Source organism: Muscardinus avellanarius, assembly GCF_963383645.1.
Source record: "Muscardinus avellanarius genome assembly, chromosome: 3".
Lineage (NCBI taxonomy): Eukaryota > Metazoa > Chordata > Mammalia > Rodentia > Gliridae > Muscardinus > Muscardinus avellanarius.
In genome coordinates this window covers 14,979,257-14,990,651 of record NC_137788.1, presented here as the reverse complement: position 1 = coordinate 14,990,651, position 11,395 = coordinate 14,979,257, and the positions used below count along the sequence as shown (strand labels likewise).

The 11,395-nt window shown below is 48.7% G+C and overlaps 1 protein-coding gene across 4 annotated transcripts in view; it reads left to right on the top strand.

Annotated features, from left to right (window-relative positions):
* EMC1 (ER membrane protein complex subunit 1) overlaps window positions 1–11,395 on the top strand; it is a gene marked incomplete at both ends in the record, with an annotated part of 28,995 nt that overhangs the window by 13,288 nt on the left and 4,312 nt on the right. For all 4 annotated transcript variants that reach the window (XM_080693376.1, XM_080693374.1, XM_080693375.1 and 1 more), the window contains 7 exons: window positions 1,026–1,225; window positions 1,377–1,526; window positions 2,192–2,353; window positions 2,939–3,058; window positions 4,664–4,801; window positions 9,978–10,151; window positions 10,679–10,889. In XM_080693376.1, coding sequence (XP_080549502.1) covers window positions 1,026–1,225; window positions 1,377–1,526; window positions 2,192–2,353; window positions 2,939–3,058; window positions 4,664–4,801; window positions 9,978–10,151; window positions 10,679–10,889 — 1,155 coding nt within the window. The remainder of the gene's footprint in view (window positions 1–1,025; window positions 1,226–1,376; window positions 1,527–2,191; window positions 2,354–2,938; window positions 3,059–4,663; window positions 4,802–9,977; window positions 10,152–10,678; window positions 10,890–11,395) is intronic.

The following is an 11,395-nucleotide window of genomic DNA, read 5'->3' as shown; positions in this document are numbered from 1 at the left end:
CTGTGTTGCGTGCCCTCTTTGCCTCTCACTTCTTTTCCTTAGGCTGAGGCTAATGGAAAATAGATAAGCAAGCGTACTGCTTTTTAGTGAGCACTTACTGTGTTCCAGGCACCATACTAAACCTTGTCTGTACATCGTGTGATCTACTCTTTGTAACAGCTGAGGCGCCCAAAGCAGAAAGGTTCAGCACATTTCCCAAGGCCACACAGTAGAGGTGGAGCTGGGATTTGAGTCCAGGCCTGCCAGACTCCAGAGTCCCCCTGCTTTTTAGTTTGCATCTGGCACCAAATCTCTACCTTCCAGTGGAGGAGACTGAAGAGTGGTGACCTCATTGATGAAGTTGGTGTAGAGGGAATGAGGGCCCTGGGGAAGGGTTTCAGGTAGGTCTGTTGGGTGGTATTAAACAGTTGACACAGTGGGAATGAAACTTGTAATCTCAGCATTCGGGAGGCTGAGACAGGAGGATCTGGGTTAGCAGCCAGCCTCAGCTACTTAGTGAGGTCCTTTGCAACTCAGTGAGACCCTTTTCAAAATAAAGAATAAAAAATCGGGCTATGGGGTATAGCTCGAAGGTGGAATGCCCCTGGGTTTCATACCCAGTACCAGCTCCCCCCCCAAAAAAAAGGAATGAAACAGTGGGCAGAGGGAGCACCTGTCCATATACACATGCCTGCATCCCGCACCTCACACCTGCACTTCTGTGGCTTTGTCATGGCACCCAGAAGCCTTCCCCTGCCATCCTGGATGTGGGTCTATGGTGGAGACATTTAAAGCATGGTTGCATCCTGCATGGCTGATCTCTAATTTTTAGTCTCTTATTATAAGATCCCAGGCAGGTGAATCATAAATCAGAGCCAGGTAAGTAGGGTTTGGAATGACTGTGTCACACAGAGAGCGCTCTTTGGGCCTGGAGTGTGAATGACTGGAATTCTCTGGAGCAGAGGGAGTGGTCCCTCCTTGGGAAAAGCATGTACCTCCTTGCTGGACACCTAGTCTGATGAGAATTACACTTTACCTGACACCAGACGGCTTGCTGGGGATGTTCCTCAAACGCCTCTCGTCTCAGCTCATCCTGCTGCAAGCGTGGACTTCCCACCTCTGGAAAATGTTCTATGACGCTCGGAAGCCCCGAAGTCAGATTAAGAATGAGATCAACATCGACACCTTGGCCAGAGATGAGTTCAACCTGCAGAAGATGATGGTGATGGTAACAGCCTCAGGCAAGGTGAGGGGTGTAAGCCTTAGGTCCAGAGCTTTTGAAGTTCGGGTGGAATCACAAAGCCTCGATAGGGGATGGCACTGGTTCCGGTTTGCAAGGACAGAATCAGCTTGTTGCTTCTCTCAAGTAGTGAGCCACGTACTTGTTTATCTTACAGCTTTTTGGCATTGAGAGCAGCTCTGGCACCATCCTGTGGAAACAGTATCTACCCAAGGTCAAGCCAGACTCCTCCTTTAAATTGATGGTCCAGAGAACTACCGCCCATTTCCCCCATCCACCCCAGTGCACACTCCTGGTGAAGGATAAGGTGAGGCCAGCCACCTCACTTCTGCCAAAGTGGGCGTGGCTCTTTTGGTGCTTTGCAATTTAAATTTCTCCTGGGCACCTGGAATTCTGTGAGAGTCCTGGAGGAACATTCTGGGGTTAGGGTTCGCATTTCTTCTGGTTCCTTGCCTGGGTAGAGGAACCGCCCAGCACTGATGTGTAACTGAATGGAAATGGGTCTAATCAGCCAGCCTTCCTTTTCTGCAGGTTGTCATGGTGGCTGGCTGGTCTCTGTGAGAGAGAGGACACACCACTATTTGTACCCCTGCCTCCCAGATCTGGAATGGGTTTTCATGGGTCCATTCTAGTAGCGGTCTTAGGGGACTTGGCAGATACTCTTCTGGAATGCTTGTTGGGTTGCTGAGCTGTACGTGGCCTTTTTCTCCTTAGCATGTTCAGGTCTTTGTTAGGTTTGGAGCCAGAGGCCGTTGGGCTTTTCCTTTTTGATGTTAAGAACAGATCATTCACTTTAGCCAAGCAATTTTGAGAATGGAGAGTTCCTCACAGTGGACAGACTGGGCAGGTTCAAGGTGGTATGGCCCTCGCCAGTTCCTCACAGTTGAGTCCAAGTGGCAGCATTTTGGATTTACGCTGAGGATTTGCACTCTCTGTGTGGGTGGGGTCTGACAGTTTCCCTCTCCAATTTAGGAAACAGGAATGAGTTCTCTGTACGTCTTCAATCCCATTTTTGGGAAGTGGAGCCAGGTGGCTCCCCCAGTGCTGAAGCGCCCCATCTTGCAGTCCTTGCTTCTTCCAGTCATGGATCAAGACTACGCCAAGGTGTTGCTGTTGATAGATAATGAGTACAAGGTACTGCATCTTCTGAAGATGAAAGCATCCACGTGGAGGGAGGTGTGGACGGGGTAGTCAAGCACCACTGGTGGTGGACCAGAGTGGTGTGTGCTCTGCGGTCAGGACATGCTTGCACCCAGGCTCCCCTAGAGATGGGATGGGACTGCTGCTTTTGCACTTGTGACCATATAGGTTTTTTTTTTTTTTTTTTTTTTTTTTTGGTACTGGAGATCAAACCGAGGGGCCTTCTACCTCTGAGTTACACCACCAGCCCTATTTTATTTTTATTTTGAAATGGGGTCTCACTAAATTGCAGAGAGCCTCACTAAGTAGAAGAGGCCGGCCGTGAACCCGCAATCCTCCTGTCTCAGCTTCCCAGGTACTGGGACTGTAAGCGTGCGCCACCATGCCTGGCTACAGGTTCTTAACAAAACTAAATTTAACCCAGAAACACAGTTCAGTAGACTATGGTTCTTTAGAGATTTGCTGATTTATTCTTAAGGCTCTATTTGATGGGGAAGAAGTAACAAGTGCAAGGAAATGGGGTTGGAGATTCCTGAGCTTTTCTTTAACCTTCTGCGTGGGCTCTCTGGGTTTCTCAAGGTCACGGCTTTCCCAGCCACTCGCAATGTCTTGCGACAGCTGCACGAGCTTGCCCCTTCCATCTTCTTCTATTTGGTGGATGCGGAGCAGGGACGGCTAAGTGGATATCGGCTTCGAAAGGTAGGGAGGGGCTGCTCTGGAAAGACCCTGTGTGGGGGGCGCGGGTCTTCCCTGGTCACGTGGCTAAGAAGTGAGCCACGCCAGTCATCATTTGTCAACTTCCATCAGTGCACTCCTGCTGTCTCACGCAGGGCCAGTCATTTGTTCATGTTGGCTGGGCAGCTGCTGTCGGCAGATGTGGCTGTGGGTGGTGGGATACAGCGGCGCACCATGGACCAGCAGTGTCCTCGTGGACCTTTCTTTCCACATTGCTCCTTTTTTTCTTACTGGGGATTGAATCCAGGGGCATTCATCCTCATAAGCACTGGGATTATAGGCACTCACCACCATGCCTGGCTCAGAACTCTTTTTTTTTTTTGTGTGTGGTACTAGAGATGGAACCCATGGGCATTGTACTTCTGAGCTATGCCCCCAGCCCTATTTTTTAGTCTTTCTTTTTTTTTTTTGGTGGTACTGGGGATGGAACCCAGGGGCCTTCTACCTCTGGACTACACTCCCAGACCTATTTTAAATTTTATTTGGAAACAGGGTCTCAAGCCAGCTGAGGCTGGCTTTGAACCTGAGCGATCCTCCTGTCTCAGCCTCCCAAGTGCGAGGATTACAAGCATGCAACACCACGCCCGGCTTAGTCTTTTTTATTTTTGAAACAGGGTCTCACTGAGTTGTGAAGTGCCTTGTTAAGTAGCTGAGGTTGTCCACGAACCGCAATCCTCCGATCTCTGCCTCCAGAATGCTGGGATTATAAGCGTGCGCCACCACACCTGGCTTCTCAGTTTTTTTTTTTTTAATTAAAGTGAAATACTAAGAATAATGCAAAATTGTAAGGATCGGTGTACCTTCATGAAAGGAATCTACTTGTGGACCTGGGAGTCAGATCAGGAGGCGAGTAGCACTAGCACCTCCAAAGGCCCCAAGAGACTTCCTAATCAAGACCTTCATTCCCTGTCCCCCTGTCCCCAAGGGCTCCACATAATTCTGTGGCGTGAGTATATATATATATATATAGTGGTACTGGAGATGAACCCAGGGGCATTCTACCTCTGAGCTACACCCCAACCCTATTTTTTTATTCTTTATTATGAAACAGGGTCTCACTAATTTGCAGAAGGCCTCACTGAGTAGCTGAGGCTGTCCATGAGTTGCGATCCTCCTGTCTCAGCCTCCCAAATCTGGGATGACAAGCGTGCGCCCCGCACCGGCTCTAATAATGTACTGAATGTTAAACATGCATTGGTTTCCCATGACAGTAGGACCATATAGGGGCGTTTTGAGGTCCCTGCAGCTTAGTAATGCACTGCTGGCCCGAATGTATAGGGATCTTGGGTTTTATTAAATAAGGGATAAATCTTTCTGGGATTCTTCCTCCTCAGATAAACAATAGGGTGCTGTTGAATTTATACTTTTTCTTTTTTTGGCTTTAGTGTTTTTCTTAAGAGGAGAGTTTCAAACTTCTTCACAAGCCAGAGCTTGGTTGCTGCCTCCGGAGGCCTTCTGACCTGTTTTCTTCCAGCACGAAGGCCTCCGGCGCCTCACTGCAGATGTGTCGCTGCAGTTCTCACGTCTCTGTGGAGCCTCCTAACCACAAGTGCTCTTGCCCTGCCCTAGGACCTCACCACTGAGCTGAGTTGGGAGCTGACCATTCCTCCTGAAGTACAGCGGATCGTCAAGGTCAAGGGCAAACGCAGCAGCGAGCATGTCCATTCCCAGGGCCGGGTGATGGGGGACCGCAGCGTTCTCTACAAGGTATGGCAGAGCCAGGGCTCTGGAATGAACAGAATCAGGGTTTAACTTCTGGTGGTAGGACTTGGTATGACCTATCTTTGCATTTAATCCCTTTGAGCCTTAATTTATTAAATGTGAAAGTAGAGATAACTTCTTTTCTTTTCTTTTTTTTTTTTTTTTTTTTGCCTCCCCCATCCATATGAGGCAAGCTCTGTACCTCTGAGCTACATTCCCAGCCTAGGGTTACTGTGATGCTTACATGAGGTATTCCTGCTTAATGCAGTGCCTGGCAGGTGGAATTACCTGATAATTACCAGTAGCTCTCAGTATTACTAGTAGTAGCACCAATGTAGCCTTCTGGGATTAAACCTTATTCAATCCATCAGAAACTCCTTATCTGGATCCAGTACTCTCATTAGTGGTAAAGGGAGTGAGACAGGGGTGACTAGTGCATTGTAAAACTAGCCTCTGAAAGAATGCAATTCTATTAGTAATGAGCATTAATTACCTTTTCTGATAGCTGGAGACCCAGCTGGAGGAGGGTGTACTAGAACAGTAACAGACCAGGGGTCTTGACTGAGCGGCTGCTTCCCTAAGCACAGAGCAGCGACAGAGCAGCGCAGCGTACTGCAGGCCTCCAGCTGCACATCCAGTCAGACTTGGCCCTGTCTTACACTAGCTGTTCCTTATGGGTAATTTTTAAATTTTTTTTATTTTTATTTTTGGTGGTACTGGGGGTGGAATCCAGGGACTTTCTACCTCCGGGCTATACTCCCAGACCTATTTTATATTTTATTTGGAAACAGAGTCTCACTAAGTTGCTGAGAGCCTCACTAAGTAGCGGAGGCTGGCTTTGAACCTGTGCAATCCTCCTATCTCAGCCTCCCAAGTGTGGGGATTATAAGCGTGCGCCACCACATCCTACCATTATGGGTAATTTACTTAGACTGTCTACAGTCTAAGTTCATGGCACCAACATCTGAGGATTGTATTGAAGAGAAAAGATAACATGTAAGGTGATTAAAATAGTGCCCACCATGTAGTTAACGTTATTATTAATCCTGTTGACTTTACGTTTTTATTGATGAACACATTTCATGTGGTAACAGTCAGTTTTAGCTTTTTCAGAATGCCAAAATATTACAAATTCTAAAGTACATTTTGCGGGCTGGGATGTAGCTCAGTGGCAAAGTGCTTGCCTGGCAAGTGCACCGCCCTGGGTTCGATCCCCAGTCCAAAAAAAAAAGACAAAAAAAAGAATCCCTTTAAAAAAAAATAAGCTAAAGTACATTTTGGGTCAGTTTAGGGATATAGCTCAGTAGTAGAGCACTTGCCTGGCATACAGAAGGTCCCAAGCTCCATCCCCAGCACCATAAGAAAAAAAATCTATGTATTTATATATACACATAAGATTACGTTTTTTATATTTTATTTTATTTGCGGGTCTGGGGCTGGAACACAGAGGCATTCTACCTCCGAGCTACACCCCCTGCCCAATTTTTTATTCTTTATTTTAAAACTGGGTCTCACTGAGTTGCAGAGGGCCTCACTAAGTAGCTGAGGCTGTCCGCGAACCGCGACCCTCCGGTCTCAGCCTCCCAGATGCTGGAATTACAAGCGTGTGACACCACACCTGGCTAGATTAAGTTTTGTAAAAAGTACATTTTGGCCTATACTAGAAATATATCATTATGTAATTTTACTTTTATGAGGTAAAATTCACTAGAACAGCTGCATTTTCATGTGAATTCATATTTATTGTGCAAATATTCTAGGTTAGTTTTTAAAACAACTTTTTTATTTTGGCTTATTTATTTATTTTGTGTTACCAAGGGTAGAACTCAGGAGCTTCCAGCCCTATTTCATTTTTTAGTTTGAAACAGAGTCTCACTAAGTTTTTTAGTTTGAAACAGAGGTCCTAAGTTTGAGGCTGGCCATGAACCACGATCCTTTGTCTCAGCCTCCCAAGTATTGGAATTACAAGCGTGCACCCACCATGCCCAGCTCATTTTAGATTTAGACATAAACTGAAAAGAGAGTGCGTAGGGTCCCTCTTCTCCCTTTCCCAGTTTCCACCACGTGGCCATGGCACATCGGTCCAAACCAGGGAGCCAGCGTCGGCATCTGACTGTTGAGTGCATTCAGGCTTTCTGTGGATTTCATTGGAGTTCTCACTGATGCCGCGTATTTAGTGAGAACACTAAATAAATGCACTGCAGTAGTTGTCAGGTCTCTTTAGTACCCTCTGCTCTGAACAGTGTCTCCTTGTTTTTCATAGGCATAATAGTTTTGTTGGGTGGTGGTACTGGGGATGGAACCCAGGGGCATTCTACCTCTGAGCTACACCCTCAGCCAAATTTTTTGTTCTTTATTTTGAAACAGGGTCTCACTGAGTTGCAGAGGGCCTAAGTAGCTGAGGATGGCTGCAACCCCAGATCCTCCTGTCTTGGCCTCCCAAGTATTGGGATTACAAGCATGCACCACCATGCCCGGCTCTATTTTATTCTTTATTTTGAAACAGGGTCTTACTAAGTTGCGGAGGGCCTCACTAGTTGCTGAGGCTTGCCTCGAATCTCTGATTCTCCTCTCTCAGTCTCCCAAGTACTGGGATTATAGGGTGCACCGCTACACCTGGCTTTTTGATAGTTTTGACGAGTACTAGACAGGTGTTTTGCAGGAAAGTTTTAGTTTTGGTTTGTCTAATGTTTTCCCAGGGTTAGACTGTGGTTATGGGTTTTGGAAGGAAGCCCGCAGAGGTGAAGCAGTGACTTTTTTGAGTGCTGGCTGGATGCTACGTGTTCCTTTTGGACACTGGAGTACATCAAAACTTCCTGCCATTCTAGTTGGGGCATGCTAAAAGCAAAAACCATAAGTAGGTCAATTGCTTTAGTGTAACTATAGGGGTTCATTGCTGTGGGGTCAAATAAAACCCAGAAGAGGGAGCGGGAGAAGGGCTCTGGGAAGGGGTGAGGTAGCTAGGAGAAAGGGAAGGTGGCACTGAAGTGATGACCCAGGTGTGGCTGCCCAGGGAAGAGCCTTCCACACAGCGGAGTCAGGGAGGCTCCGGTGACTAGGAGAGCGGGCCAGGGGCACCGGGCTGCCGAGGGCGGCAGGCGGCGAGACCTCATCACAGGCCTGCGCCTGGAGTGAGAAAAACCACTGAACCTCTTCGGAAACTCTGAGCAGAGAAGTGGCACGGCGGCTGAGGGCACGGGCTCATTCAGCCTGGACTGTGTGGAGGACTAGTCAGGCCGCTGGCGTCGACTGCAGGTGGTGGCGGTGGGACTGGGCTGGCAGCCGTGGAGGTGGTTAGGAGAGGTCCGATTCTGAGTACTTTTGAAGGTAAAGCCAGTAAGATATATTGAAGAACAGGGTGTGTATGAGAAGAGTCAAGAATGACTTAGGCAGTTTAGTTCTGCGACATCAAAACAGAGTTGCCGGCCGGGCTTGGTGGTGTACGCTTGTAATCCCCGCGCTTGGGAGGCGGACACAGGAGAATCATGCAGGTTCGAAGTCAGCTGCGTGCACTGGCTTAGGAGACTCTGTTTCCAAATAAAAAAGTATAAACAATAGGTCTGGGAGTGTAGCCCGGAGGTAGAAGGGCTTCCAGGAACCCCAGTACCATCAAAAAAAAAAACAACAATAAAACATAGTTGTCATTGACTAAGTGGGTGCCGAGCTTAGGCAGTGTGGAACAGTGCAGCTTGGGGATTATAAAGTTTCAGATGTGAGATGGGTGTGGTGGTGCACACTTGTAATCCTAGCATTTGGGAGGCTGAGACAGGAGGATCATGGTTTGAGGCCAGACTCATCTACTACTTAGGCCCCTTGCAACTCAGTGAGACCTTATTTCAAAATAAAGAATAAAAAATAGGGCTGGGGGTATAGCTCAGAGATAGAATGCCTTTGGGTTCCATTCCCAGTACTGGAAAAAAAAAAAGTTTCATATGAGCTGGGTGTGATGGCACATGCTTGTAATCCCAGCATTTGGGAGGCTGAGACAGAAGGATCTGGGTTCGCGGACAGCCTCAGCTACTTAGGCCCTTTGCAATTCAGTGAGACCCTGTTTCAAGATAAAGAATAAAAAATAGGGCTGGGGGGTGTAGCTCGGAGGTAGAATGCCCCTTCTGGGTCCCATTCCCAGTACCGAAAAGAAAAAAGAAAAAGTTTCAGATGAAAGCCAGGTATGGTGACGCATTCTTATAATCTCAATACTTGGGAGGCTGAGACAGGAGAATCACAGGTTCGTGGCCAGTCTCAGCTACTTAGTGAGGCCCTCGCAACTTAGTGAGACCCTGTTTCAAAATAAAGAATAAAAAATAGGGCTGGGAGTGTAGCTTGGAGTTAGAATACCCCTGGGTTCCATCCCCAGTACTAAACACACACACACACACACACACACACCAAAAAAAAAAAAAAAAAAAAAAAAAGGTGGCAGTTTGTTAGTAACATCTGGAGTTCAGATAGGATCTGGCCTGGTTACATAATTTGGGCATTGCTGGCATCCTCAAATAAGTGGTAAAGCCATGAGACTGGCTGAAATCACCGTGGCAAGTCTAAATAGGAACACCCAAGCCCTGCGCACTGCTGGGGTTTCATCATGGAGAGATTGAGGAGACAGGCAGGAACCCTCCAAAGATTGGGAAGGGGGCCAATAAGGCAGGAGGGAGCCCAGGGGCAGGAATCCTGGATGCCAGGGGAGACAGCATTTGCAGGGTGTGCTCACCTGTGTCACATGTTTCTAGCAGGTCAGGTGTGATGAGGACGAGACCCATCCGCTGGCGTTAGGATGGAGAGGTGCTGCGACCTGGGGAGAACGGTTCTGTGGAGAGAAGTGACACTGGTGCAGTAGCACCCTGAGGTCCAGGGTGGGAGACCAGGGTTGCCTTGAGTGGCCAGGTGCCACTCTGCGACCCGAGAAGTCACCTCCCTGCCCTGACTTTCTTATCTGCAGAATGGGGAATGTAGCAGCCGCTTCACAAAGTAGTTGAAGGGATTAAGGGAAATTCAAGACACCTAGCATGGCCCCAGCCCTAGTGGGCATGAACCACCTGCAGGGATGAGAAGCCACGCAGAAGCACTCTGACCAGAAACCTTGGCTTGTCTGCCTGGCCCCTGAGCTCCAGGTTGGCCTCAGTAGAGCCAGGCGCCTGACATGTGTTCAAGGTTCTGAAGGAGGTTTTCTGTCTCACCCCAGAGCCTGAACCCCAACCTGCTGGCCGTGGTGACAGAGAGCACAGACGCTCACCACGAGCGCACCTTTATTGGCATCTTCCTCATCGATGGCGTCACCGGGCGCATCATCCACTCCTCTGTGCAGAAGAAAGCCAAGGGTCCCGTCCATATCGTGCACTCAGAGAACTGGGTGGTGGTAAGAGTCACTGCCGGGGACACAAGGGAGTTCAGGAGGTCCCCCTGCATCTTACGTCCTTTCTAGAGACCCAGAGACAGCTCAAGTTCCCGTGGCAGCACATGGTCTGATAGAGGGAGAGGCTCAGGAGCCCTTTGCCTTAGTTTGCTCTTAGCTCTTCCTGTTCCTGACTGTACAACCTGGAAGCAACTTAATGAGCTCTCTGTGTTGTGTGAGGGGTGAAGTAGGGTTAATGGTAGTCACCTCCAGTTTCGCTTGGGCAGTGCCTGGTACCAGTAAGCAGTCAGAGTTGCTGATACTGTGACTTCTGAGAACATTGAGAATTCCTTTGTCAGGTGGCAAACTCTGGATAGCCTACATGGAACTATCTTGAACATTTGTAAACTTGTGTGCAAGGAGGAGAACTGAGGTGCTAGGCCATTCTTTTCCTCCCTGGAGCTAGCGAATTTGAGAGGGCCTTTCAGTGTAGCTTCCCCTTTCCAGTTCTGCCAGCGCTAAGCCCTGGGGTGTGCCCCCTTTCCCTGCAGTACCAGTACTGGAACACCAAGGCTCGGCGCAACGAATTTACTGCCCTGGAGCTCTACGAGGGGACCGAGCAGTACAATGCCACCGCTTTCAGCTCCCTGGACCGTCCCCAGCTGCCCCAGGTCCTGCAGCAGTCCTATATCTTCCCCTCCTCCATCAGCGCCATGGAAGCCACCATCACCGAGCGGGGCATCACCAGCCGGCACCTGCTTAGTGAGTGCTGGGAGAGGATGGGTGGTCATGTTCCCTTGGAGGCCACACTGAAGGACATAGAACTTAGCCAGCAGCCCTGATTGACCACACAGAAGAAAAGGTTGGTGCCGAACATGGTGGAGCACACTTGTAATCCCAGTACTTGGGAGGCTAATAAAGGGTCACACAGGCCTGAAGCCAGCCTCAGGTAGTTAGTGAGGCTCTCAGCAACTTAGTGAGAACCTGTTTCCAAATAAAATAGAAAATAGGTCTGGGAGTGTAGTCCAGAGGCAGAAGGCTCCTTTGTTCCATCCCCAGTAACTAACACACACACACAAACATGCGTGCGTGTGTGTGCACGCGCATGCTAAGGCTGGCTGTGAACCTGCGATCTTCCTGTCTCAGCCTCCTAAATGTTGGGATTACAAGCTTGCACCACCATGCCTCCATGCCTGGCTAACCCTGTCCCCTTTAAAGAGGACCACTTCCCCTTGTGGTTTTCGTTTCTGATGAGCAGCCATTTCCCT